Here is a 27,879-nt window from a genome sequence, read left to right on the forward strand (position 1 = left end):
GTGGAGTATAGTCCAGGTGCACACCCTGGCAGTAAGCAAGACCCTATCTCAAAAATAACCAGAACAAAAAAAAGGGGCAGGGGGAGAGAGCTGGAGGCAAGGCTCCAGTGGTAAAGTGACTGCCTAGTAATAGCGCTCTACCTGGCACACAACCAACAACGACGACGACGACGACGACGACGACGACGACGACGACGACGACGAAAGATGAATTCTAAGTAGGAGTACTAGGGGCTAGGACACAGACTGAAGAAAGGTTGTGTCAGAAAGAGGAGAGGAGATAGAAGAAAAGTGGACAGACAGATCAATGCACAATGTTTGTCCATATGGAAATACAACAGTAAATTCCATTAATATGTAGAATATATGTCGATAATCATAATAAAAATAAAATGTTTTCTTGAGGTTGAAGAACAATAATGGCTATGATATATGTGGTTATATAGCTGCACATCATAAGAATTTTAATTCATTTTTTAAAAAGAAACTTTATCTCTATCTCAATGCTTTCTCTAAGGCTCTTTTCATTCGTCAGCGTATGTAAGAAAAGGAATTATTATAGGGGCTGAGAAGGTGGCTCAGTCGTAGAGCGCTTGCCTTGCATGCATGAGGCCCTGGGTTTGATTCCTCAGCACCACATAAGCAAAAAGAAAAAAGCCGGAAGTGGTGCTGTGGCTCATGTGGTAGAGTGCTAGCCTTGAGCTGAAGAGCTGACAGACAGCACCCAGGCCCAGAGTTCAGGCCCCATGACCGGACCCCCCACCCCCCCCCCAAAAAAAAAGAAAGAAAAGGAATTATTATAGTCATGACAAACATACTGTGAAATAGTAGGTCAATCTGTACATTAAAAAAGGGAGCAAGGACTCAGGAGGCTGAGATCTGAGGATCGCGGTTCAAAGCCAGCCCGGGCAGGAAAGACCGTGAGACTCCTATCTCCAATAAACCACCAGAAAACCGGAAGTGGCGCTGTAGCTCAAGTGGTAGAGCGCTCGCCTTGAGCTGAAGAGCTGAGGGACAGCGCCCAGGCCCAGAGTTCAAGCCCCACGACCGACCAAAAAAAAAAATAATAAAAGGGAGGAAGGAGTCCTATACAAATTAACCTCCTGTAACAGAAATACCTCCTGTGACACAATCAAGTAACATTTTGTATTTATCAAAGGATATATGTCAGGTTATATACCTATGCTCAACTAAAAAGACGTCTCAATGCCATTATACATATAATTAAAATTCATAGTGTGCTTTAAAAAAATTTAAAAACTTAAAAGCAATCAAACGGAAGTGCACTTTATCATTTCATAATGTGTCATAATGTCATTTCCCTTATTTTCTTACTATATAAAATTTCATACCATTACATCAAAAAGAATACAAGTGTAAAAAGATAAATTACCCGATCATTCATGAGAAGATCTTTCACAATGAATGTAGCCACCAAAGACTTCAAAGGAGCAGCAAACTGATCAGGTGCAAGAAGGGCAATATGACCAATAGTAACCAATGGTGTTATAAGGTGTTCCAGGTTGCTTGGATCTAGGCTCTTATGTAGAGGCTGAAAATGAGAGGAAGAAATATATTTAACTAACTCTACAGGCAAGTAAACTTCACGTTTCATCTTAAAATTTTCATAACTACAAAAATTTCAGTATCTATATGTGATATAAGCAGTAACTCAATCTTACATTTAGAGTTCTGTTATCTGTGTCTAGAAGACATTAAATTTAAACATTTTAAATTTTGTCCAAGTTACAATTCAAACTAAACAAACATTAAGTATGTAGAATCACATTATATAGAATATCTACTGACTATATACTTGACTATATTGGAGACTCTTAGGATTCACCAATATCCACTTTGTTCCCACTTCCTGAGCATGAAGGTGACTACATTGTGTAGCTTCCTGTACAGTCAGGTAAGGATATATAATGGTGTAATGATCATAACAGTACATCTATTAATTCTCTTACTTACTCTCTGGCTTAATGCCAATGATCCAGGAGTCTTAAAGAGGATCCACTAGTTAAAAAAAAAATCTGTGTCCCTATGCCACTAATTAAGAGACTATCCAAACACTCAAAGCTTTTGGTAGGTCCAGTTGATTGTATTTTGGGTATGTTTTATTACAGCATCAAATATTAAATACCATAAGAAATAAAATTACTGTATTATTATGGTGAGAAACTCAACCACTAATAGACATTTTGCCATGATAAAAGAATGAAGATGCTCTTCATATGCTCATCTATACTGAAATCCAAAATGTATTGTTTTTAAAAATTGGCAAATCAGAAGACATATATCATATAAGCTTCTCATATATAAGGTGTAAGGTAAATGTTACAAATTATTTTGACTTAATATAAAGCTCGATCTAAATTATAAATTAAATTTTTATTTTACAGATTTTCTCTCTAGTTGTTATCTGCAATGACAATGCTAGAGTTTCATAATATGGTTACCATAAATTGCAGTACTTAGGTAAAAGTTATTTAAGGTACACAACAAATAACATGAAATATATATTGAAAGGGGGGAGGGGGTGTGAGGATGGGGGTGGTGGTAATGGTCCTGGGGCTTGAATTCAGGGCCTAGGCACTGTCTCTGAGATTTTGCTCCCAAGCCTAATGCTCTACCACTTTGAGCCACAGTTTCATTTCCAGTTTTGGTAGTTAAGAGTCGCATGGGCTAGCTCTGAACCATAATCCTCAGATACTCAGCCTTCAGTCACATGGGCTATCCATGAACCATAATTCTCAGATCTCAGCCTTCTGAGTAGCTAGGATTACAGGCGTTAAGTCACCAGTGCCCAGCTGAAAAGATGTACTTTTTACCTGGCACATAAATTAGGTCCATCATAAAAGTACAGACTTGTTTACTGTACATATTTACAAATCCTGTATTTTAGTAGCGTCCCAAACAGAATTAAAATTTTATGAACTTGTATAGTCTGTTACATACTACCAATAACTATGATTTCATATATAATTACCTCTCAAAGTCCAAATGCAAATGTATAAAGCAATGTAGAAAGTATTACGGTATTTATTTCTGTATTTGAATTAGCATGAGGCATCAGAATAATCAGGTATTTTTATATTGCACTCATTCATCAATGTTGACTTTAGTGATTCAAATTCTAACAGTATACATAACATAATGCATCTCCAAATGTGAACATGTGGAAAATCAACAATATTTGCTTTTTAACTATGATATGAAATACATTTAAAGAATCTCATTACCTCAAATATCTGTGCAAACTGTGTCTCTTTACTTGAAAATATTGCATGGATACAATGAATAGCATATTTGGCTTGGCGAGGAGGTCCTTTTTTAGATTTGTGATGTAAAACAGGAAGCAAAGCCCTAAGAAAGAAGAAAAAGAAAAGAAAAATAGTGATCCAGAAAAACCAATATGACTTCTACTAGACAATTTAACATTTGTTTGCTTGTTTTAAGTACAACACCAAGATCTACTCACTTATTTTCACTAGCCAGTAATTTTTCTTTGTAAATATCTATATTAAAACATAACTAAAGTATTTAGTTCTTTATATATAATTCAATAATTACAACCACAAGTAACACTGGTGGCTCTATTCTTTTTTAAAGTATTTTAATTATTTAAAATTATTTGGTTTTTTGTTTGTTTGTTTTTAAACTCTATTTTTTTGTCTTTTCTTTTTTGGTACTGGGGATCGAACCCAGGACGTTGCACTTGCTAGGCAAGCGCTTTGCCATTTAGCTACATCCCAGCCCAAAATTATTTATTTTTTAAGTTATTTTATTCTCATTCCTATCACCCCGGCAAATCCTCTGCCACCTGACACATTGACACAGCACTATGATTATTCTCATTCCTATCAGTCCAGCAAATCCTCTGCCGCCTGACACACTGACACAGCACTGTGATGGGGTGAAACTGTTCTTCCTCAGGTCTCTGCTCCTCACCAACATAAAGCAAAATTCATTAACCAGTACTTATTATCCATTATTGCATGACAAGAATTACATGACTCCAAATCCTTGCTTCCATAAAAATAAAATTTTAAAGAAAGAAAAATATTGTTATAACGACATATATTAGCAAAATATGTATCCATTTGTGATAAGTTCTCTGGAGGGAAAAAAGTAGGAGGGGCTAGGTATTAGAGTATAATAAAATTAGAGTAAAATTAGGAGTATAATACTGTTATAAAATTAAACAGAAGCTTTCTCTGAGCAAAGTTTCTGATGGAGGTAAAAAGTCATAGAGCTATCCATAAAAAATATATGAGCATAGTAACATTCTACTGCTCAAAACCTTAAAATGATACTGAGGCTCAGTGCAATGGCTTACACAGTGACTCACACTTTGCATTCTTAGCTACTCAGGATGGGAATATTGGTGGGACTGTGGTCCAGGTTGGTCCAGGCATAAATTCAACATTATTCAAAAACACTCAACGTCTGTGATAAACTTTCTATAAAAAATACACACAAAAAATAAAGCAAAGGGAGAAGTGGAGGTGTGGGTTAAAGATTACAACACTAGCCTTGAGCACAAAAGCTCAGGAACAGCACCCAGGCCTGAGTTCAAGCCCCAGGACCGGCTCAGTGAATGAATGAATAAAATAGCTTAAGTGGTAAGGCTCTCCTAAGTTAAAACCCCAGTATTACCAAAAATTAAAGAAAGCATAATAAATGAAGGAGCTCTCAGCGGAACTATTATTCAAACATCTCTCAGCAAAAACAATATTCCTCACTGCCTATAACCAATGGAGGAAATTAAGAATCTAGAGGTTAAAAAAAATCATCACGTGGCTGGGAAGGTGGCTCAGTGGTAGAGCGCTTGCCTTGCAAGCCTGAGGCCCTGGGTTCAATTCCTCAGCACCACATAAGCAAAAAGAAAAAAGCCGGAAGTGGCGCTGTAGCTCAAGTGGTAAGAGCGCTAGCCTTGAGCTGAAGAGCTGAGGGATAACGCCCAGGCCCAGAGTTCAGGCCCCACAACCGGACCCCCCCCACACACACACAAAATTAAGTAAAGAATTTATACATCGTGACAATGAAATCATGATATTCAATCCCAAAGAAAAAAGAAATAGCAGGGGGCAAAAAGCACAGACTAGATAAAATCAAAACCTACCATATCAATGGTTATATCAGCTCTATAAAAAGAATCCAACTGACAGTTAGGCTATACTAAAAAACCAATAGCTAAACATGAAACATAATAAAATGATCTAAGTAGTAAAACCCATTTAAAAATGTTGTCCTAGTAAGCTTAAAAGTTATTTTGAGCTAGGTGCTAGTGGATCCCACCTGTAATCCTAGCTACTCAAGGCAGAAAAGTCTGTGATACTTTTATAGCCAATTATCACAAAAAGCTGGAACTGGAGCTGTGGTTCAAGTGGTAGACTGCTAGTCTTCAGTACAAAAGCTCAGAGAAAGTGCCCAGGCCCAGAGTTTGAGACCCAGGAACGGGGGGGGGGGGGGGGGGGGGGAGTTATTTTGAAAATGGAAAGGATGTTTTATAAACACTAATACAAAAAAATTAGTAATAGTAATGTATTCTATTCTCAAAGAAAACTCAGGAACAAGGAACAAGTCTAGAGATTAAAGACAGATTTCACAAGTCTATAGGAGTATGGAATCAAGCAGTATGATAATGCTAATGAGAATGTTCAACATATAGCCACTATAGGTGGAAATGTAATTCCAAAATTACATATACACTAGTCTTGTTTCTAGGATTCACTCCCAAATGTTAATTTGACAAAAACACAACAAAAGACATATGCTACAGTAATTCACTGAAGGATTACTTGTGAAACTGGAAACAATTTAAGTGACCGGAAATAAGAAACAGGTTAAATAAGCTATGACTCATTCATAAATGACCTCTATATTTAAATATGGAATTATTCCAAGTATATACACTTGACAGAAGAAAAAAAACTCAGGAGAGAATAAGCCAAGATGACACACTAAAACATCTGCTATTTTTGGTCCATGAAAGAGAACATCAGGTATCACAGACAAGACTAGATTCTGAAGAGAGGAAAGAGTTCAAATCTACAGAAAAGGTGACAGAGAAACTATCCTGGTGGGAAAAATGTAGCGAGGAATCTAGAGCCACCCTATGGCTCCCCCACTGTGACTGGGGAGATTGAAGACTGCAATACAGGGTAAAATCAGGCACTCTTGACAAAACACCAACTGTAGCTATAGGAAAAACCAACACAAAACACACACAGCTATAAGGAAAACCAACACAAAACACAAGCTTTAATCATTGTGCAGAGATCAGAGAGGCAGAAACAACCCCAATGAAGAGACTAGCTCTAGCAAAGAAAAGTTTTACATGGCTCTCCACATCCAGGAGAGCACATGGGGAGCCTGGGAATAGAAGCAACACAAGACTTTTGACCATAAAATCAAGTATTGCTGAGGAGAGGGAAGTAGCTGACAGGACCCAGAGTAGATAGAAAGATCCACTGTCACCTAAAACACCAGAGGCTCAAAAGGCCTGGCTGTACCATCAGTAAGGATTTCCTGTCTGCCAGGACAAAGCAGATGCATGGGTCTGGCAATGAAGAAGTCAGGGGACCCTCTGCCAGGTCACAGAGTGGAAGAAATTACATTTCCATCTATAGTGGCTATATGTTGAACATTCTCATTAGCATTATGATATTGCTTGATTCCCTACTCCTATAGATTTGTGAAATCTGTCTTTAATCTCTAGTCTTGTTCCTTGTTCCTGAGTTTTCTTTGTCTGAGAATAGAATACATTACTATTACTAATTTTTTGTAAGCGTTTGAAAGACACATCCTTTCCATTTTCGAAATAACTTTTTCTTTCCTTCCTTCCTTCCTTCCCCTCTGTCTCTGTCTCTGTCTCTGTCTGTCTGTCTCTCTCTCTCTCTTTCTTTGCTATTCCTGGGGCTTTCTCTGAGCTTTCTGTTATCCTAACTGCACCATTAGGCAGAGGCAGGACTGTGGCAGATTCCCCAGGAGGGAAAGGAGGCTAGGAAGAAACTACATAGCCTGAGGATGGCTCAGCAAAGCAATTTTTCAAAGAGAAGTCTGTTGTCCAGAGCCTGGCTCTGTGTGACAGCTGATGAAGACAGTACCCTTAAACCCAGATCTAAACAAGTTTTTTACAACCACACCTCAGAGTGCATGTATATATTTGTGTATGCATTAACAACTAAAAACTCTTACTTTGTTTTATGTAAGTCTGTATTTGTTTCATTTTTGTTTTCATATATTTTATAAGCTTAAGTATATAGATTTTTCCTGTGGTCATGTACTTTTTGCTTTCACTTTTTAGTATAAGCTATTTGCCCCTTGCCATTCACTTTTTAGTTCTGCTTCTTTCTATCCTTCTGCATTACTAACTAGATAACTACATTGCCTGAAAACCATTAGTTGTATCTGTATTTTGGTCTAGTGTTAACAGTTGTTTTAAGTTGTTTTGGTTGCATTCTTTCTTCTTTGCAGGAGTGCGCGTGAGCACGCACGCACGTGTGTGTGTGTGTGTGTGTGTGTGTGTGTGTGTGTGTGTGTGTGTGTGTGTGTGTGTGTCTGTGTGTTCAATTCTCAATTCACCTTCCAATCCCTACTCCAATGCAGCATTAACTAGATTAACTGGATTTTTCTCTATTATTTTTCATCCAATATCTCTCCCAGTAGGTCCCTATCTCTTTGCTTCTACATTCACCTGAAGAGAATGGAACAGTACTGGTGACTCGCCTTTATTAAAGACTGCCACAAAAATAAGGTTATGGTTTATCAACTACAATAGCTATTTTATACAAGCTTCTTCACACTCCATAGACAAGAGCTCTGCATATGGTGTGTTGAACATTCAAATTATTTGGCATGGTAGCCAATCTATTGACCAAAAACACCAGAACCCAGCCATGACTAATTCTTCTGTAATGTGTAAGAAATCACCAACTAAAGGGCACAGGATATTAAAATCTCAACCAAAACTTAGTTCCAGATATATAAATTCTTGGAGGGGAAAGGAATTACTAAATTCATAAACAACCAGGGCAATACTTCTCCCTCAAAATCCAACAACTTCACAATAAGAGACAAGTGATAGTGAGGAGGAAGAAAGGCCAAATAACAAGCTCAATAAAACCATGACAAAGATGGTCACAAAATTTTAAAAAAAAAGTGATATTTAAATACCTGAGCAAATTCCAAGAGAACAGAAATAACTAGGAAAGCCAAAACAACTACAGAGTTCAAATAATTGAATAAATAAAGTAGGCAGAAAATGGTATGAAAGAAGAATTCATTAATGATGCAGAAATCTTAAAAAAAAAAAATCAAATTGTGGGTGCCCAGAAGCTCATGTCTATCATCCTATTTACCCAGGAGACTGGGGTCTGTGGTTCTCAGCAAGCCCAGACAGCTCTGTGAGACTCTTATCTGCAATCAGCTAGTAAAAATATGAACTGAAAATGGAACTTGGGTGGTGGAGTACTAGGCATGAGAGAAAAAGTTGAGTGTTAAAGATCGAGGGCTGGCACTAAATAAATAATTTGAAATCCTGGAAATTAAGAGCGTAAAAGCCCAAATTAAAAAAAGAGATCCTCAATCACAACACTAGCAAATAGAAAAGAATAAACTAAAAGTAGATCGAAGACACTGAAGATACTAAAGGAACTTAAAAGACCTCAGATTTTAGTATACGTGCTGCCAAAATGGGAGGGAAGGGATAGTAGGGGAAAAACAAAGGAGGCAACAATGCTTGATAAGAAATGTACTCATTACCTTGCTCATGTGATTGTAACCCCTCTGTACAGTATTTTCACAATAAAAACCTTACTTAAAAAAAAAAAAAGACCTCAGAGATTCTCAAAAGACAAAAACTATGAACTATGGGAACAAAAGAACAAAAAGAATGTATAACTACTTAATTTTTTTATTCATGCACGCACACACACACACACAAATAGCAGAAAGTTTCCCCAATCTTGATACATCTGTGGGAAGGAGACTTACAGAACACCATCAATAACCTAAGAGAAAGGACATTACAGTTTAAACACTAAATTTACAGAATAAAGAATATTAAAAGCTATAAAACAGACTAGCAATGTACAATTGCAAAGCTGATTAATGTAACAGATTTCTCTACAAAAACTAAATGAAAATAGGTAATAAAAGAACATAAATCAACCCTGGAAGAAAACAACTGCCAACTTAGACTAATATATCCTGTGAACTATGCTTTGTAATTGAGAAATAAAAACCTTCAATGAGAAACAGATTAATTTCTGACTACTAAATGTATACTGCAAATTGTACTTAAAGAAATCCTAAGGAGGAGGCTACAATCCTTGATAGAAATGTACTCACTATCTTGCCCATGTAATTGTAACCCCTCTGTACAGTATTTGCACAATAAAAAAAAAAAAAAAAAAGAAATCCTAACCACAGGGGAAAGAGGAAATAACAACAAGGAAACAGAGGAAAGAATAAACTCAGAACCAAGAGACAAACCACAGAAGGGAGGAAAAAATCTTTGCCAGATATCAAAACAGAGGAAGGATAATGTCCAGAATATACTAATAGCACAAAATATTAAACAGAAAAGAACATAAATGATCAAGCAATGAATGGGCAAGCAAATTGTACACAGTTCTCAGGAGAAATACAAAAAGAAAGATTCAACATCTTTAGCAATAAATGAAATGTATACTCAAAACCACACTGTGGTTCTGTATCATTCCAGTCTGAAAGGCAGCCATTAAGAAAACAAAGAAAGCTAGGTGCCAAGTGGCTCACAACTATAAACCTAGCTATTCAGGAAACTGAGATCTGAGATCATAGTTCAAAGCCAGGCAGGACAGGAAAGTCTGTGAGACTCTTATCTCCAGTTAAAATAACAAAACAAAACAACAACAACAAAAAGCCAGAAGTAGAGCTGTAGCTCAAGTGGTAGAGTGCTAGCCTTAGGCTAACGAAGTTCAGAGACAGTGCCCAGGCCCAAGTGCAAGCCCCAGAACACACACACACACACACACACACACACACACACACACACACACACACACACACACACACACACACACACACACACACACACACACACACACACACACACACACACACACACACACACACACACACACACACACACACACACACACACGGAGGGGAGGGGAGAATGCTTGAAAAGGAACCCTCATATACTGTTGGTGAGAATGTAAACTAATGCAAATACTATGGAAATAGGTATGGAGGTTCCTTAAAAAATTAGAGAGACCTTCCTATGACATTACCATAATCAGTAAATCAACATACCAAAGAGATAACTAAATACCTAAGTTTACTGAAGCATTGTTCAAAATGGTCAAGTGATAGAATCAGCCAAAGTATGAAATAGATGAATTGATAAAAGGTGTGATGGACACACACACAGCAGGGAGAAGGGAGAGTGGGGAAGGAGAGCTCATGCACATGCATGGAATGTTACAAAGCCATAAATTAAAATGAAATACTTTCATATGCAGGAAAAAGAGTGGAACTGTGTCATCTTCCCTTCCCCTTTTCCTCCTTCCTAGCCTCAAACAGGAGTTTAAGGCTTGCCAGAGGTATGAGTTTGGAAATTCTCTCTGGCTCTGCTATAAATGTGTATCTCTTGATTGATAAATAGTCAGCAATTCTTTTGAAGTTCCCAACTCAGGCTACAATTGCTTAGTCAGGTAAGGAGAACTAAGAAGAAAATTAGGAATAAAGGTAGTCTTAACTTACCTCTGTGTAAAAAAAGCCTTACAAGTGTTACCACTTTACCTATGAGTACATCATAGTTTTTTCCCACTTTAGCCTACTTAAGGATGAGCCAGACTCCTGATATATAAGATGAATCACAATGGAACCCCATGGTTCATCATCATTTTGTTAAGTAGGTTAGCACATAATTTTTTCTCTTCCTAAAAAGTCAAAAATAAAGCATTTCCTTCAGCTAGGTGTGGTGGCTCATGCCTATAATTCTACCTTCTCAGGACACAGCAATCAGGAGGACCACTGTTACATGCCAACCAGGCAAGAAATTTACAAGAACTCCTTTCAACAATTAAAACAAAATAAATATGGGCACAGTGGTATAGATCTGCTCTCCCAGAGTCAAAAAACCTATAGAGGATACAATCAAAGCCAGCCAAAGCATAATGTGAGATCTTTCTTCAGAACTAACTAAAGCAAAAAAGGGCAGGGGCTGCATTCAAGTGGCAGAGCCTAGAAAACACAAAGCCCTGAGTTCAAATCTAAGTACTACAAAAAAGTGAATATAGGGGCTGGGAAGGTGGCTCAGTGGTAGAGTGCTTGCCTCACATGCATGAGGCCCTGGGTTCGAGTCCTCAGCATCACATAAACTGAAAAGGCTGGAGTGGCACTGTGGCTCAAGTGGTAGAGCACTAGCCTTGAGCTGAAGAACTGAAGGACAGCGCCCAGGCACAGAGTTTAAGCCCCACAACGGACCCAAAAAAAAAAAAAAGTGAATATAATAATAATTCTTCAGTGTTTTCTCTTTTATGTCTAACTTTTAAGCTTTGTTCTTTCCTAAGGAAAACACTGTCCTACAACAAATGATGAACTGAATGAACTAATAATATCCAAGTTTCTCCTGTAGTCTTATTCCAGCTGAAATCAGATTTTCCTTATTTCTCTCAAGGACTATTAACTTCTCCCTGTAAATTAGCAAATAATAAGATACTATTACACATTGCCTCACACATCTAATTTGGGGATATGTATAAACTGCTTATGTATTTAATTCAGTCTAAACAGCATGTCTGATGCCAGTTGTAACCAGTTTGTGTAGCTCCTAATTAGCTAAATTTTTCTTTCTTTTTTTTTTTGTAAGTCAAGGAGAGATAATTTAATATTCACACAGTTTTGTTGTTTTTGTTCAAAATCAACTCACCCAACTTAAATTAAAACAAAAATTGGTGACTATATTTTAGTCATAGGAGGTATATACTGTGAATTGCTTAAGAACAGTGTGTGTATACAGTAGGTATTCAATACTAGTTCAGTTAATTCTCCTCATGACAGACATTTGAACAGATCAAATAATTTTAAGTACTTCAGTTCCCTTTAAAGCAACATGCTTTAAAATTGCCTATACTATTCTAAACTATTCTAATATTTCAATCTGCTCTCTTATTCCTCAAACAAATATATGAAATAGTTTCTTTAAAATATTAAGGATACCAGAAGTGATAATCAGGGATGAAATAATGTGAGCTACCAGCAAGTAAACTGAAATAAATTTGTTCAAAGCTCTAATAAAAAAAGACAACTGGAATATGGGTTCACATGGCATAGCAGTAGCTTTCTTCATTGGGCTCTGTTAATGAGAACACTCTGGGTAACAAAAGAGACTATAGGCAGAAGAGCTAAAGTGAGGAGAAATACTAAGATCTAAAAGAGAAGAATAAGATAGGTAGAAACTGTGACAAAATAGAAAGATGACAGAGAAAGTAGGAAAATTCTACCTCCTGTTCTCCCAGAGTGTAGAAGGGAAGGGAGGCCAAAGCTTCTACCATAATGTAAGTCTGGCAGTCTCAACCATAGATGGATAGTCCTAGCTGTGGGACAAATTCACACCTCTCACAAGCCTTAACTCCCAGAATGAGCATATGGCAGGGCAGTGACTTTTCGAAAACAGTGTAACAGGGCACAGTAAGACCACAGCTCACTCCCTGTATCTTGGAGAGGGCCTCCTGTTCCACAGTGTGATACACTGGGGATCACACTGCCTTAACTGTTTCAACCAAGTGTTCCAAAGCTACAGAATCTCCACATCCAATCTGTCCAGTGAGAGCAGCCCAATTACCTTTGGGCATTTTCAGAAAACAAAGAAGTGAGCATCTACTTGCCACAGCTCAGATTACATACAGAGTGATCAGACATTATCTGTTTGCAAGAGACCAGCAACTAGGAAGGTTTGGAGAAGCTACAGGACAGGGGCTGGAAAACCAAGAAAAATTCAGATATCCAAAAGAATGGAGAGTGAGGGCTTAGACCAAGGAAAACAGAAATTAGTTCATCAGGAGCTCAGGCAGTGAAAGCTCTGGAGGTAGGTGACACTAAAAGAGTCCCTCACTAAATTAAGTCACAGTTTCTGATCACTGCACAAACAGCACAAAGCCTATAGCTGACGGGTACTGTCTGGTGGCTTGGGGGCTTGCTTGCTGCCAGTCATGAGTGAGAGCTCCAAACACAGTTCTTGTAACTCATATGATACCCCAAAGTCTCTTCCATGGGTAAGGAACTACTAGGCAAGAAATCATAGAACTGAACCCCACAGACAGTGAATCTGAACCAGCTATATTGAACTAAGGCACTATTTGTTCCCTTCATTATCAGGTTTATTAGAGAGACACCCTGTGGGTAGCTAGTGTTCTGCTGTCATAAGGGACACAAATAGGAATACCTGTGAAGCAAACCATTTAGATTTTAAAGCAACTAGCAGAAGCTTCCAGTTACAAAAAAAAAAAAAAAGGGGGGGGGAGGACAGGAGGCTTTGCAGAGGTTAAAACCACAACACTTGACCAGTTCCACCCTCCACCAATATATAACACTCACCAAATACGAAAGAAATACAGCAGACTCCAGCTAGTTTTTCTTTAAGTGGAACTAGGAACGAGGGCTGGGCCCAGTCTAGTGGGAAGAAAGTACGCCTCAACTTTCCCACTAACTATACCCACCTGCATGAACACCTTAACATGTCAAATGGAGAACTACAGCTGGTTCAAATTAAAAACAAGTAAATTGGTCTCAGGTGTATAAATCTGAACACAGGAACAAAAGAAATTTGAAAAAAAAGCAGCATAACACCTCCAAATGTCAACACACTCTCAACAACAATAACATTAGAATTAAATAACAAAACATACCAAATAGAATAAACTGGCATATACATATAAATAATTCAGTCAGCTGCCCTTGTAAATTTCTACAAAACAAATCACATTTTAAAACATAAAGCAAGACTTAGTAAATATAGTAAAATAATATTGAAATAAGGCCCTATATCTTATCTAACTAAAGTAGAATAAAACTAGGAGTAAACAGCAAAAGAAATCACAGGCTACACATAGAGACTGAACATTTTGTTCAATCAGAGGATCAATGAAGAAATAAAGGAGAACTCAGAATGCTCTAAAACCTAAAGAAAATGAAAATCTTGGGGCTGGGAAGGTGGCTCAGTGGTAGAGCGCTTGCCTTGCATGCATGAGGCCCTGGGTTCAATTCCTCGGCAACACATAAGCAAAAAGAAAAAAAGCCAGAAGTGGCGCTGTGGCTCAAATGGTAGAGTGCTAGCCTTGAGCTGAAGAGCTGAGGGACAGCGCCCAGGCCCAGAGTTCAGGCCCATGACCAGACCCCCTCCCCCCCCCAAAAAAAGAAAATGAAAATGAAAATCTAAACTACCAGAATCTTTGTGATATAACAAAGGCAGTATTAAGAGATATATTATAGATATAAGGATTTGTTATTTTTTAAGACAAAAAAAGCCCCACAGAGATTGCAAGTAAATAGCCTAAACACATATTGTAAACTAAAATAAGAACAAGCCAAACCCAAAAGATGGAAAGAAATAATATAGATTAAGAAGTTAATGAATTTGAGATTAAAAATACTGTACAAAAAAAAATCAATGAAATCAAGTCAACTCTTCAAAAAGATAACATTGATAACCCCTTAGAAAATCTTATTTAAGAGAGGAGAAAACAAGTCCAAATTAATAAAATTTAGGCTATCACACTATACCAACAACATGAAAAAGATTGTAAGAGATTATTTTCAAAACATATAGTCAAATAATTGACTAGAAAATCTGGAAGAAAGCGATACATTTCTCAATGCAACTGACCTGCTAAAATTGAACCAAAAAGATATAAACCACTTAAATAGACTTATAACCAAGTAATGAGACTGAACAGTAATAAATAGTAGTCTATCATGTAAGAAAAGCTCAAATTCATAGGAAGAAGAAAAGCCTACCAGATGGGCTGAAGTATTCTACCAAACTGTTAGTATGAATTAACACTAGTACTTTTCAAATTTTTCTAAGAAATATAATGGAAACACCACACTCATTCTAAGAAACTATTATACTTACTCTAAAACCACACACACACACACACAAAAAGATTCTTAGACAATTCCCATTTAAAAAAACATAGATATAAAAACTCCCAATAAAATACTAACAAACAATTCACTAACACATTAGAAATATCACATATTATGATCAAACTGGTTTCATTTCAGGGATGTAAGGATGGTTCAATATAAATATATCAATAAATGTGATACAGCATATGAAGAGAATCAAGGACAAAATAATCACATGATCATATTAATGATATAAAAAAGGCCTTTGACAAAGTCAACACACGCTTTTATAAAAACTCTGAAAAAATTCTGGAGAAGGAATATATTCTAACATTATAAAGACTATCAATGTGTGTGTGTGTGTATATATATATACATATATATGTGTATATATATGTATATACATATATGTATATATACATACATATGTATGTATATATACACACATATGTATGTATATATACATACATATGTATGTATATATACACGCATACATATGTGTATATGTATATACATATACATACATGTATATATGTGTATACATATGTGTGTGTATGTGTGTATATATACATATATATGTATATATATACATATATATATATATATATATATACACACACACATGGCCAAATCATACTATAAAGAGAAAAACAAATCATTTCCTCTAAAGTTAAGAACAAGACAAGAGTATTCTCTCCACTCTTATATAGTACCAGAATTCTTAGCCAGCACAATAAAGGAGGAAGAAATAAAAAGGACCCAAATAGGGAAAGAAGAAACCAAATTACTCCTACTCTTGAATTTCATGACTCTATAAAGATTATACCAACTGGTCCAGGAACAGTTAATTCCTTGGGAATTAATTACTTGGGAGGTTGAGATTCAAAGAATCACAATTCTAGTTTCACAAGATGCCTTCTCAAGCTAGACCTGAGTCCAGTGGCATGTTATGACAAAAAGACTAACAGAGACCAATCTCAGCCTATGAACCACCTAAGGAGGAAGCAAGACCCTATCTCAGAAATAATGAGCAAAAACATGGCAGGAGGTATGGTTAACTGGCAAAAGTGCCCCCCCTAACATGTGTGAGGACCTGAGTTCAAATCCTAGTACTCTCCACTTCCTCCTCAAAACTGAGCTAATAAATACTTTTAGCAGTGCAGCAAAGCTATAAAATTATAGCAAATCCTGTAGCTTTCCTATATACCAATAACTAATAATCTGACAAAGAACTCAAAACAATTCTACTCACAAAAGTACCAGAAAAACAAAATCATAAGGTATAAACTTATTTAAGGAGACAAAATGTTTTTACAGTAAAAACTGTAAGCCCTTGAATAAAAAAAAGTGGGTGCATCAGATGAAAAGACCTCTCCAAGTTCGTATTAGCAGAATCAATGCTGTTAAATGACCATTCTACTGAAAACAATCTACAGATTCAATTTAATGCACACCAAAAATTCCAAGGCTGTTTTTCACAAAATAAATAAATCCTAAAATTCATATGCAATCAAAAGATCCCAAATAACCAACACAATCTTAAGCAAAGGAGCAACATAACTACAGATCAGTTACAAAAACTGTTATTGGCATAAAAATAGACCTGAAGACAAATGCAACAGAAGACCCAGAAATAACGTAAGTATAGCCATCTGATCTTTGCTTTGACTCAAGACCTATAAAAAAGCTCAAAAAGTCAAATATCATGTTCTCACTCATTTATGTACAACAGAGCTAAAATGAACATAGTAATTATAACAGTAGTGGTAGTGGGTACTAATGTAAAAGGGGAACTATCTGTGAGGATCATCATGAGGAAGGAGGAGGAAAGGAGAGGATATTGACAGGTAATGAGGATTGAATTATGTTACATATATACATGAAAACAACAATATAAAACACACCAAACAATGTTTGAAAACTGGGAGAAGGGGAGAGGAGGAATGGGGAATAAGGTAAATAGCAAATGTATGTTATTTCTTTTTGTTGTTGCTGGTCGTGGGGCTTGAACTTTGGGCCTGGGCAAGGTGTCCCTGAGTTCTTCAGCTCAAGGTTAGCACTCTACCACTTAAGCCACAGCGCCACTACCACTTTTCTGGTGATTAACTGGAGATAAGAGACTCATGTACTTTCCTGCCCAGGCTGGCTTTGAACCATGATCCACAGATCTCAGCCTCCTGAGAAGCTAGGATTACAGGCATGAGCCACAGACGCCCAGCTAATGTATGCTATTTCAAAAACTATTTTTTTAAACTTACAAAAATTAAAAATAAACTGAAAAAGGAAGGGTGGGAGGGAGCTCCATAGGTACTCAAGTCAAAAAATCTAGATCATGGCTCTGCTGCTTCCTATTTGATCAAGAAACATTTGCCTCTCTGAAAATCAGATTTCTGATTTTATGAGGTTATTTAAGAACCACTTTCACAAAATTGTTAGAAAGTTTGAAATAACCTGATTTTAGGGTAAACATCAAGTAAATGGTAAACTTATATACAGTTTGTTTGTACATAACCAAACTCTGATCTCTGATCTGATTTAGGAGAGCCACAGCACTATTCCATAGGGAAACTTTCTGAACTCTTGTAAAAAATTAAAATTGATCTCAAACAATAAAGACTCTTACTCTTGAAGATGACTGTATAAATGTTGCTATTGTTCTATCAACAGTTTCTTCAGAGGATTAAGGTCACTTGCACAAAAAGGAGTAACTAAAATCATACCTCTGTTAGAGCTACCTGAGCCCAGTCTCTTTCTGAGCAGGTGAGTCACAATTCCATAATAAACATGTTTCCTCGATCACAACTAGTATACTAGTGGCTAACCTAGAACTGATGAGTTGAAACTGTACGACTATAGCAATATAACTACCATCAGATCTTTCCTACAAAAACAGAGATGGATATAGAAAAATAGTAATAGGAACAAAGACTATTCTTTATAGAGAATCTATTATAGAATCTTGAACAATGATCATCCAGTATTATAGAGCCCTGGAGTAGCAGCCCGATTTCAAATTATTAGAAATACTTGAACATCACACTTCTCTATTTCCCTGTATCAGTTAAAGCTCAGCATCTCAAAAAATTTGTCCCACCGGGCACCAATGGCTCACACCTGTTATCCTAGCTACCCAGAAGGCTGCGATCGATCTTGGTTCAGAGCCCAGAAAGGAAAGTCTGTGAGACTCTTATCTCCAATTAACCACCAGAAAACCACAAGTAGCACTGTGGTTCAAGTAGTAGAGCGCTTGCTTTGAGCTGAAGAGCTCAGGGACAGCGTCCAGGCCCATAGTTCAAGCCCCTAGACTGATTAAAAAAAAAAAAAAATTGTCCCATCCAAAATCCTTAATTGCAGAGGAAACTAGAGACTACTGTGAATAGTCCCAAAAAATCTCTCACTACACTTGAACTGATGTGAATTATCCATTCTATGAAATAGAATCCAAGTACAGTTTCATTATAAAATTGTGTTCATCAAAATCTATAAGCAAAACTAATGCTGTAGGAAGATTTGCCATATTTATCTTCTATTTTCATCAACTTTCAAAAACACCAATCGAAGTTTCTTCACATGACAGTGAACAGATATTGTTCTCCTGAAGTAAGATAACTTACTTCCTCAAAACTTCAAAGGTTACCATCAGAAAAGAAACAGTACATCTGAAATATTTATCAGAGTAAACTTACGATCTGATGTGTGGGAAATCTTCTTCAATTTTGCTGCCTGTGTTCTTGAAAATCTGTAGGGCAGCTTCTGCTACTTTTTCATCATCCATTTTCAGACAAGCCAGAAGTGATTCAAACGTTTCAGCAGAATGAAATGAGATAGGATGTGTAAATGAGAGTACCTATAAAAGGAGTACACAAAAATATAAAGCTTTCATCTTTACAATATACCTAGATATTACATACTAAGAAAACTACAAGTCAAAATCAAAATGATTACACTAATAAGAAACTACCAGCAAAAAAAATAAAATTTAAATTACCCTAAAATATAAACAGAAATCCTGTTGATATAATTCTAATCAATGTAATTTACATTCTGATTACTGTTTAAGGTTACCCACCCTTGGGGAGCAGGGATTAGGAGTAAGAGAAAACAAATTTAATAGTGTATTTTACAAACTCTTGTTATTTTTCTAAATAAAATAACTGGAAGAAAGTAGCTAAGAACATTTTTTTAAGAAAAAAGTAAATCAGGGAGAGGTACCAAGTAGTAAAAGAGGTTGTAATAATAACCAAATCAATGGGGCAACAATGTGGAAAACTCATGAGACTGAAAGGGAAAATCAATAAGTACATCCTAGCATCTATGAGAATAAACACTGAGGCCCTACGTCTAATTTCTATCACTACCCAGATTTTTCAAGTGTTATTTTTACTGCAAGCCGGGCACTGTGCTAAGAATTTATATGTATGAATTTAGTCTTCTCCAGAATATTGTAATTTCTAGCATGGATGAATCAGGGATAAAGTATTCAAGAGCAGTGAGTGAAAATGACAGCTAAAACCCACTGTTTCATCAAACTTTTAAAGCACTAATGTAGAATGGACTAAAAAGGATGTTTATAATTTAATTAAGGACAGAAAATTAAATATTCCTTCTGATTTCAACTATATAAAACAGGACTTATGAACAGTTTGTTTATAATTTAAGTTGTCGGTAATAAACTGTATTTTTATGATGAGAACAGGAAAAAAGCATGTTATCTAACAAAACAAATACTAAAATACAGTTTTAGTATTTGCAGTCCAATTTGCTCAATGAAAATGCTTTAATGTCTGAATTAATAATGTTAGATGGTTGAATTATCCTGAAAACATTCAGCTTACAAGTTTGAATAAATGCACAATTTTTAAATTACCTAAAGCAACTGAGAAAGTTTATCTTAGGTTACAGAAACTTAAGAACAAACAATAAAAACTATATTTCAGTGTTACTTAATTAGGACTTCATTTTATTTTATTTTTTTTGGGGGGGGGGGGTCGGCTGTGGGGCCTGAACTCTGGGCCTGGGTGCTGTCCCTCAGCTCTTCAGCTCAAGGCACTCTACCACTTGAACCACAGAGCCACTTCCGGCTTATTCTGCTTATGTGGTGCTGAGGAATTGAACCAAGGGCCTCATGCGTGCAAGGCAAGCACTCTACCACTGGGCCACCTTCCCAGACCAGGACTTCATTTTAAACAGGTACTTACCTTAAGCAGTTCCAGACCTGCCCTAATAGCTTGATCAGTTGGAACACCCTCATCTTCATCATCTGCTGTTCCATCAATTGATTTATTCACTTGCTTAATAAGAGCACTAAAGTATGACAAAAAATAAAACTGTCATGCTAAGCTGTCATTTATATTACCAATATCTGGGAAAACACTACTCAATACTATATACACACATCACATTCAAATTTCATATAGCTGCTTTCCAAGATTTTTGTTTCACAACTAACCACAGTAAAAGAATTTGAGCTACTTCTTCTCAAAGGAGTGTTACTTTCCCTTACACACTCATATAATATCAGAATGTTATTTACTTTGCGCTGTACTGACACTATTTATATTAAGCTTTTCCACAAAGGGTCTAATGCCATACAAATAAATGTATTTTTAATTAACTAAAACTCAACATTATTACCACTAATACAGATTATATACTGAGATAAAGGGAAAAAAAACAAGATGAAGCATTTTCAAATTATTTACCAAATATTACTGTGTGTCAGACACAGCTTGTGTGTACAGCTTTAAAAGCCAGAAACCACAAGCCTGCTACTAAAAAGCCTAACAACAACATCTAGGTAACCATCACAAATAAAACTTAACAAAATACATTAGAAAAAAGAATGGGAGAACAAAAAGGAAACTGGGTGTTTTTACTAATTTAATTTTAATGTCAAAGTGATGTACAGAGGGGTTACTGTTACATACATAAGATAATGAGTACATTTCTTGTCAGACATCGTTACTCCCTCCCTCATTTTCTCACACTTTCCCTCCCTCCCACGCCCCAAGTTGTAAAGTTCATTTCCAACATACTTTCTTGTGAGTATTGCTGTTGCATCGGTTCACCCTTTGTCCTTTGTCTCACCATTTTGTTGTTCCCCTTTCCTTCCCCAATTCAGATAAACAAATATACATGACACAAAAAGGGAAACTGGGTGTTTTCAAGCTTTCTTCTAAAAGCAGGCTCAAGTGTCCTTAAGGTATACATTTGTAATGCACTAACAATTATCATTCACATTGATTCTTTTTGTTCTTTTGCTAATTATCATTTGTCTTCCTTAAAATGTTCTTCCCTTTAAATGTTTATTTTTGCCAGACATAGTGGCTCATGCCAGTAACCATAGCACTAGGAAGGTGTGGGGTAGGAGGATCAAACCTCAAGACTCTTGTGGAGCAGTGGCCTCTAAATCTAGCTACTTGGGAGACAAGAGATCAGGCAGATTATAGTTCAAGGCCAACTCAAGCAAAAAGTTCATGAGACCCCCATCTTAACCAATAAAAATCTGGGCAAGGTGGGGTATGCTCATCATCCACTATACATGAACAGGAAATAGGAGAAGTGAAATCCAGACTACCTGGAGAGACCTTATAGGAGACCTTATCTGAAAAATAACTAAAGCAAATAGGGGCTGGGTACATGGTTCAAATAGTAGAGCAAGACTCTGAGTTTAAATCCAAGGTACCACTAAAAATAACTTTTAAAGTGTATTTCCAAGGGGTTTTCCTCTTCTTTTCTTACCATTTTCCCTAAATTAATTTTCACTATTTTCAAAGCTTCAACTATTTCAAATAAAAACTTGTAAGTTAGGGGCTGGGAAGGTGGCTCAGTGGTAGAGCGCTTGCCTTGCATGCTCGAGGCCCTGGGTTCGATTCCTCAGCACCACATAAGCAAAAAGAAAAAAGCCGGAAGTGGCACTGTGGCTCAAGTGGTAGAGCGCTAGCCTTGAGCTGAAGAGCTGAGGGACAGCGCCCAGGCCCAGAGTTCAGGCCCCACGACCGGACCCAAAAAACAAAAAAAAAAAAAACTTGTAAGTTAATCTTTTCAAGCAACTGCAAACAAATTCAATAGCATATATACAAAGTTCCCTTTGTATTTTCTTCCAAGACTAAGACTATGAAGCTTTCAGTCTAGTTAAAGAAAGCCAAAAACAAGTGGATAAATTATCATAGACCAGAAAGGACAACGAAGAAGTCCATGATAAGATATGGAATTCCTTAGCTGAGATAACTAGGAAAAGGAATTCTAAAATACAATTGAGCAGAAGAGAAATCAGACCAAAAAAATAATTTTTAAAAAAGGTCTGAAAAGTATCAACCTGAAATATCAAGTCTCCTGATAATTATTTTTGAAATAGTTAAGAATTTAGTGAGGAAACACCAGTAAAACATTCAAAAACCAATAGTGCTTTTCTGTATCAACAAAACTATTCAAAAAACAGGAAAAACTTATTAACAGGTTAAATATTAAGTTGGAATAAAAAGTTAAAATGCACAGAATCTATAGGTCACTTGTTAAGAAATCAGGAAGAACAAACAAGACCACACTAAAGCTACCAGCACAACTATGTTTATTGCAGCATTATTTACCATAGCTAAGATATGGAACCAACCCAGATGCCCCTCAGTAGATGAATGGATCAAGAAAATGTGGTATATATACACAATGGAATTCTATGCCTCCATCAGAAAGAATGATATTTCCCCATTTGTTAGGAAATGGAAAGGTTTGGAAAAAATTATATTAAGTGAAGTAAGCCAGGCCCAAAGAAGCATAGGTCCCATGGTTTCCCTTATTTGCAATATCTAGTATAGGTATGAGTCAAGCGGAAAAGGTCAGATAATGTGATGCTAGGAAAATGAACCCTTAAATATGTATTTTAATGTTTTCGTTTCTTTCATGCATGTATCTCTAATGCATTTATAAGATTATTTCTTTGTTGCTTTGTATGTCCCTCCCCCACAGTGTAACCCCCGTTTTCACTATATTTGATGTCAGTATAACATGTGGAGTAGATGGGGACAAACAAGTCGTTTAAGGATTCAGGTGGACCTGTTGCAACAATGAGAAGTACAAAATGTCATGTCAAAACCAGCTTTACAATGCCGGTGGGGGGGGGGGAGGGGGGTATAATTGGGTGGGGGGAGGGGGGTAAAATTGGGTGGGGGGAGGGGGGAGGCGGGGAAGGGAAGTGAAGGGTAAACAAAGGAGGAGGCTGCAATGCTTGGTAAGAAATGTATCCATTATCCTGCCCATGTAATTGTAGCCCCTTTGTACAGTATGTTCTCAAATAAAATAAAATACAATTTAAAAAAAAAAAAAAAAAAGAAATCAGGAAGAACTAAAGTATTAATAAACAAGCAATAAAATTAAGGAAAGACAATAAAACTCCCTCTATGAGATAAGAATACAGAAAAACCTCAGAAAACAAAATAAAGAGAAACCCTAGTAAAGGTCAAGGGAACATCTCAAATGGGAATCAATCAGGTTCAATAAGGTCAAAACAACTATCATGTGTATTTAAAAAAAAAAAAAAAAAAGGTTGCATCTATTTGTCCACCTGGCACTAAAAGAAAGTCCGAACAAATTATCTACTTAAATATAAAAAGCAGAAGCCAAGCATTGGTGACTCACACACCAGTAATCCTAGCTACTTAGGAGGCTGAGATCTGAGGATTATGGTTCAAAGCCAGCCCAGGCAGAAAAGTCTGTGACACTCTTATCTCCAATTAACCACCAAAAGAACCAGAAGTGTGCTGTGGCTCAAGTGGTAGAGTGCTAGGCTTGAGCATAAAAGCTCAGGGACAGAGCCTAAGCCCTGAGTTCAAGTCCCATGACTGACAGCCCACCTTTGCAAAAACAAAAACAAAAACAAAAAAAAAAGTAGAACTACCTAATAGCAAAAGCTTTAAAAAAATGCAGCAAAAGAATTATATATTTTAATACTTCCAGGTACAGCTTTAGAAGGCAAAGAATGGGATGGTAGCCTTATCTTATAAAGTATTCTTCTAGTTAATAGGGAAAAAAAAAACCAGGAAAGTAACAGGCATTCCTCAAAGAAACAATTAACAAGAAATAAGGAGGGGGGGGGAAGTTCCATCTTATTAGTTACCAACCTTTTTGCTATAAAGTATTTTTAAAGGTTTCCAACATGCATTTACCTACAAAATATAAGGCTATATATAGGTGAAAAGCCATATCAGTACTACCCAGCACTAAAAGTAGAATCTCTTTTTTTTTTTTTGTCGGTCGTGGGAAAAAGTAGGATCTTTCTAGAGGTTACTGTACACCAGAGTGGGCTCATCTGTTCCTATTTTTTTAAATAAATGAGTTTCAACCTAAGTAAGTTATAGAACCCTCTATCAAAATTATAAGTAGTAAATTGCTACTTGTCATTGCTATATTTTAACAACATTCTCTAATCACCAATTTTCTGATTGTTAAAGCAAAAGGCCTGCTTTTAGTCCTCATTATTTGCCCATGGTATCTTAATTCTGGAAACTCTCGTCATTTTACATTTAAAACTATCTCTAACTTATTTATTGTAAAAAGCTGCCATGGTCTGTCCACAATGTTTTTACTCAATTTCAATCCACTTATATGTTTTCATACTAAACTCAATATAACTGTATTTCAGAAAAATTGTTTGCTAAGTCCAAGTAGGAAGGACATTCTTTCTCATCTTCAAAAGCAAGTCTTGTCACTATTTGCTAGGTATTAATATGATTTGTACTTGAAACTGTACATTTTGGGATCTTTACCTTATTTGCAGGAAGATGACAGTATCTTAGGTTTTGAATCTTCCCTCAAATATGTTCTTTCCTTCCCATCTCACTACTACATATAGGTAATCGCAACAACACCTTATCAGTATCTCTTCTACTTCCCTCTTCCAATCCATTAACTCACACATGGGAGAGGTTTCCAAAAGCTCCAAGAATAAAGGAAAATCTGTAAAGCTCAATCTTAATGACTTTCCATAATCTGACCTCAATCAAAATTTTTTACTCATCCACACTATAATATAAATAGATGAACATCATTTTCTAAATATCTATTGTCTTTTCTATCCAGTTATCTTAGCTTTTATTAATCTTGATGCCTACATATTCTTTCTCCCAAGCTGGGCAAAGAACATAAAGCAATGAGATCAAGCCCCAGTTGTAGCAATAAATAAATTAACGAAGTATCAGTTCTCAAACACTTCTGATAATGTATTGTACGCTGCTTTGTCACAAATTCACCTATTTTTCTCTTCTTGGTGTTGCAACAAATTATTTTTTAGTACTAGCTAGTATATAACAAGCTAACAAAAAAGGAGTTACTATGAGCACACACAAAAATTGGGCTTAGATTAATAATTTCTCACACAATTTAAAGTAATGTTTAAACAGCAAGAAAAATTACACACATACTGACATTCAGAGCATATATGAATGTGCATGCAAATAGGCATGTGTAGATAAGGTATCATATGATGCACAGCAAGCAGTCTGATAACTTTAATAGAGTGACTGATGCTGGCCTAAATGCAGGAACCAATGGCCTAAATGAATAAATGAACAGTAATGAAATGTTAGTACTTTTATGTACAAATACCTGATAGATTCAGTGTCTATGTGCACAGGTGCTATCCTTTCCAAGAGAAACTTGATCATTTCCAGGAAAGGATTTGTAGGCTGTTTAGGGTTGCCCAACTTCTTAGTTATTTCACGCTGTAATGAAGATTTTTGAAAATATTACAAAAATCATTAGACAAATAATTATATTATTAAGAATTCCCAATAATTAAAATATGTAGTAAAGCTAGGTAAGAAATGAGTATAGAAAAAGGTCACACTTCAAATAAACAAGAAAAAAAGTCAATTATTCAATATAACACAGAAATAACTGGAAAACATTGGAATCAAAAACAAAATTAGGTCCCAATCTCATGGGCTATACCAAAAATAGAATGGATAAAAATACAAAGGAGCAGTGGATACACAAAATTTACCAAGAAAAACTATCTGAGAAACTTCTTTTTCTTTTGTCGGTCGTGGGTCTTGAACTCTAGGTCTGGGTGCTGTCCCTTAGCTCTTCAGCTTAAGGTTAGTACTCTACCACCTGAGCCACAGCGCCACTTCTGGTTTTTCTCATGGTTTATTCGACATAAGAGTTTCACTGGGGGCTGGGAAGGTGGCTATGGGTAGAGTGCCTGCCTTGTATGCATGAGGCACTCGGTTCGATTCCTCAGCACCACATAAGCAGAAAAAACTGGAAGTGGGGCTGAGGCTCAAGTGTTAAGAGTGCCAGTCTACAGCTAAAGAGCTGAGGGACAGCGCCCAGGCCCAGAGTTGAGGCCCCACGATGACCACCACCACCAACAACAACAATAACAACAAAAAACAACAACAATAATTTTTTTAAAAAAAGAGTTTCACCAACTTTCTTGACCAGGCTGGCTTTGAACCGCCATCCTCAGATCTCAGCCTCCTGGGCAGCTAGGATTACAGACTTGAGCCACCAGCCCCCGGCCTGAGAAACTTCTTAAAACTAGATTACTAGATCTCAGTCTGTGAACTTAGGGTAAAGTTAAGAATACATCTTTCTCTAAAATGCATTTCAGAAGAAATACAGTAAACAGATTAAGAAATATTTACATGTTTTTATTAGAATGGAATTTCAAAATCAGGACAGACAAGGGAAGGGGTTATATTAAGACGTAGCTAGATAAAAACAGAAATCATGATATGTAAAGAATATCATAAATGACAGGTGCCAGTGGCTTATGCCTGAAAGTCTTAACTATTTAAGAGGCTGAGATCTGAGGACTATTGTTCAAAGCCAGCCTGGACAGGCAAGTCCATGAGACGCTTGTCTCTTATTATAACTGCCAAACAAAGTCAGAAGTAGAGCTGTGGATCAAGTGGCAGAACTCTAAACTTGAGTAAAAAAAGCACACAGAGAGTCCCAAGTCCCTGAGTTCAAACCCTGGAACTGGCATTAAAAAAAAAAATCATACACAAACTGAAAGGGCACAACTGACAGAAATATTACTTGCAATTTCACAAACACTAACATATTACCAACCAATTAATAAAGACAAACACTATTCTATAAAAACAGGCAAAAGGGGCTGGGAAAGTGGCTCAGTGGTAGAGCACTTGCCTTGCATGCCTGAGGCTCTGGGTTCAACTCCTGAGCACCACATAAGCAAAAAGAAAAAAGCCGGAAGTGGCTCAAGTGGTAGAGCTGCTAGCCTTGAGCTGAAGAGCTGAGAGACAGTGCCCAGGCCCAGAGTTCAGGCCCCACGATGGGACTCAAAAAAAAAAAAAAAAACAGGCAAAGATTATAAACATACAAGTGACAAAAATATATGGATGGCTCATCAAACTAAGGAAGAAAGATGGAGAGATAACTAGCAACTGGTAAGTACAAATCCTAAAAAAAATATTTTGTTATTATTTGGGCTTAGCCTCTAGCAATGAAACTTACCAATATTAGGAATCAGAAAACGGACATTCTTATTACTCGTGATTAGTGAAAAACTAATTGAGTTCTGAGAAGCATTTGTCAATATATAAGAGCTTTAAAAAATAAACTTTTAATTCATGTGATTGTACTTCTAAGAATTCATTAAAAAAAAAAAAGAATCAAACTGAAACCAGGAGTCATCCAGAAAGAAAACTCTATCTCCAATTAATCAGGAAAATGGCAAACAGAAAATGATATCGTTCAAATGGTAGAGCAACCAGCATGAGCAAGAAA

General features: G+C 36.5%; 1 protein-coding gene across 6 annotated transcripts in view; it reads right to left on the reverse strand.

Moving 5' to 3' along the window:
- Pds5b (PDS5 cohesin associated factor B) overlaps positions 1-27,879 on the reverse strand; it is a 165,580-nt gene that overhangs the window by 39,801 nt on the left and 97,900 nt on the right. For all 6 annotated transcript variants that reach the window (XM_070002989.1, XM_070002988.1, XM_070002990.1 and 3 more), the window contains exons 17-21: positions 25,729-25,844; positions 20,328-20,433; positions 18,816-18,976; positions 3,246-3,369; positions 1,394-1,552 (exon numbers count right to left, since the gene is read on the reverse strand). In XM_070002989.1, coding sequence (XP_069859090.1) covers positions 1,394-1,552; positions 3,246-3,369; positions 18,816-18,976; positions 20,328-20,433; positions 25,729-25,844 — 666 coding nt within the window. The remainder of the gene's footprint in view (positions 1-1,393; positions 1,553-3,245; positions 3,370-18,815; positions 18,977-20,327; positions 20,434-25,728; positions 25,845-27,879) is intronic.

Source organism: Dipodomys merriami, unplaced genomic scaffold (genome assembly GCF_024711535.1).
Source record: "Dipodomys merriami isolate MVZ:Mamm:240054 unplaced genomic scaffold, mDipMer1.0.p SCAF_6, whole genome shotgun sequence".
Taxonomy (NCBI): domain Eukaryota; kingdom Metazoa; phylum Chordata; class Mammalia; order Rodentia; family Heteromyidae; genus Dipodomys; species Dipodomys merriami.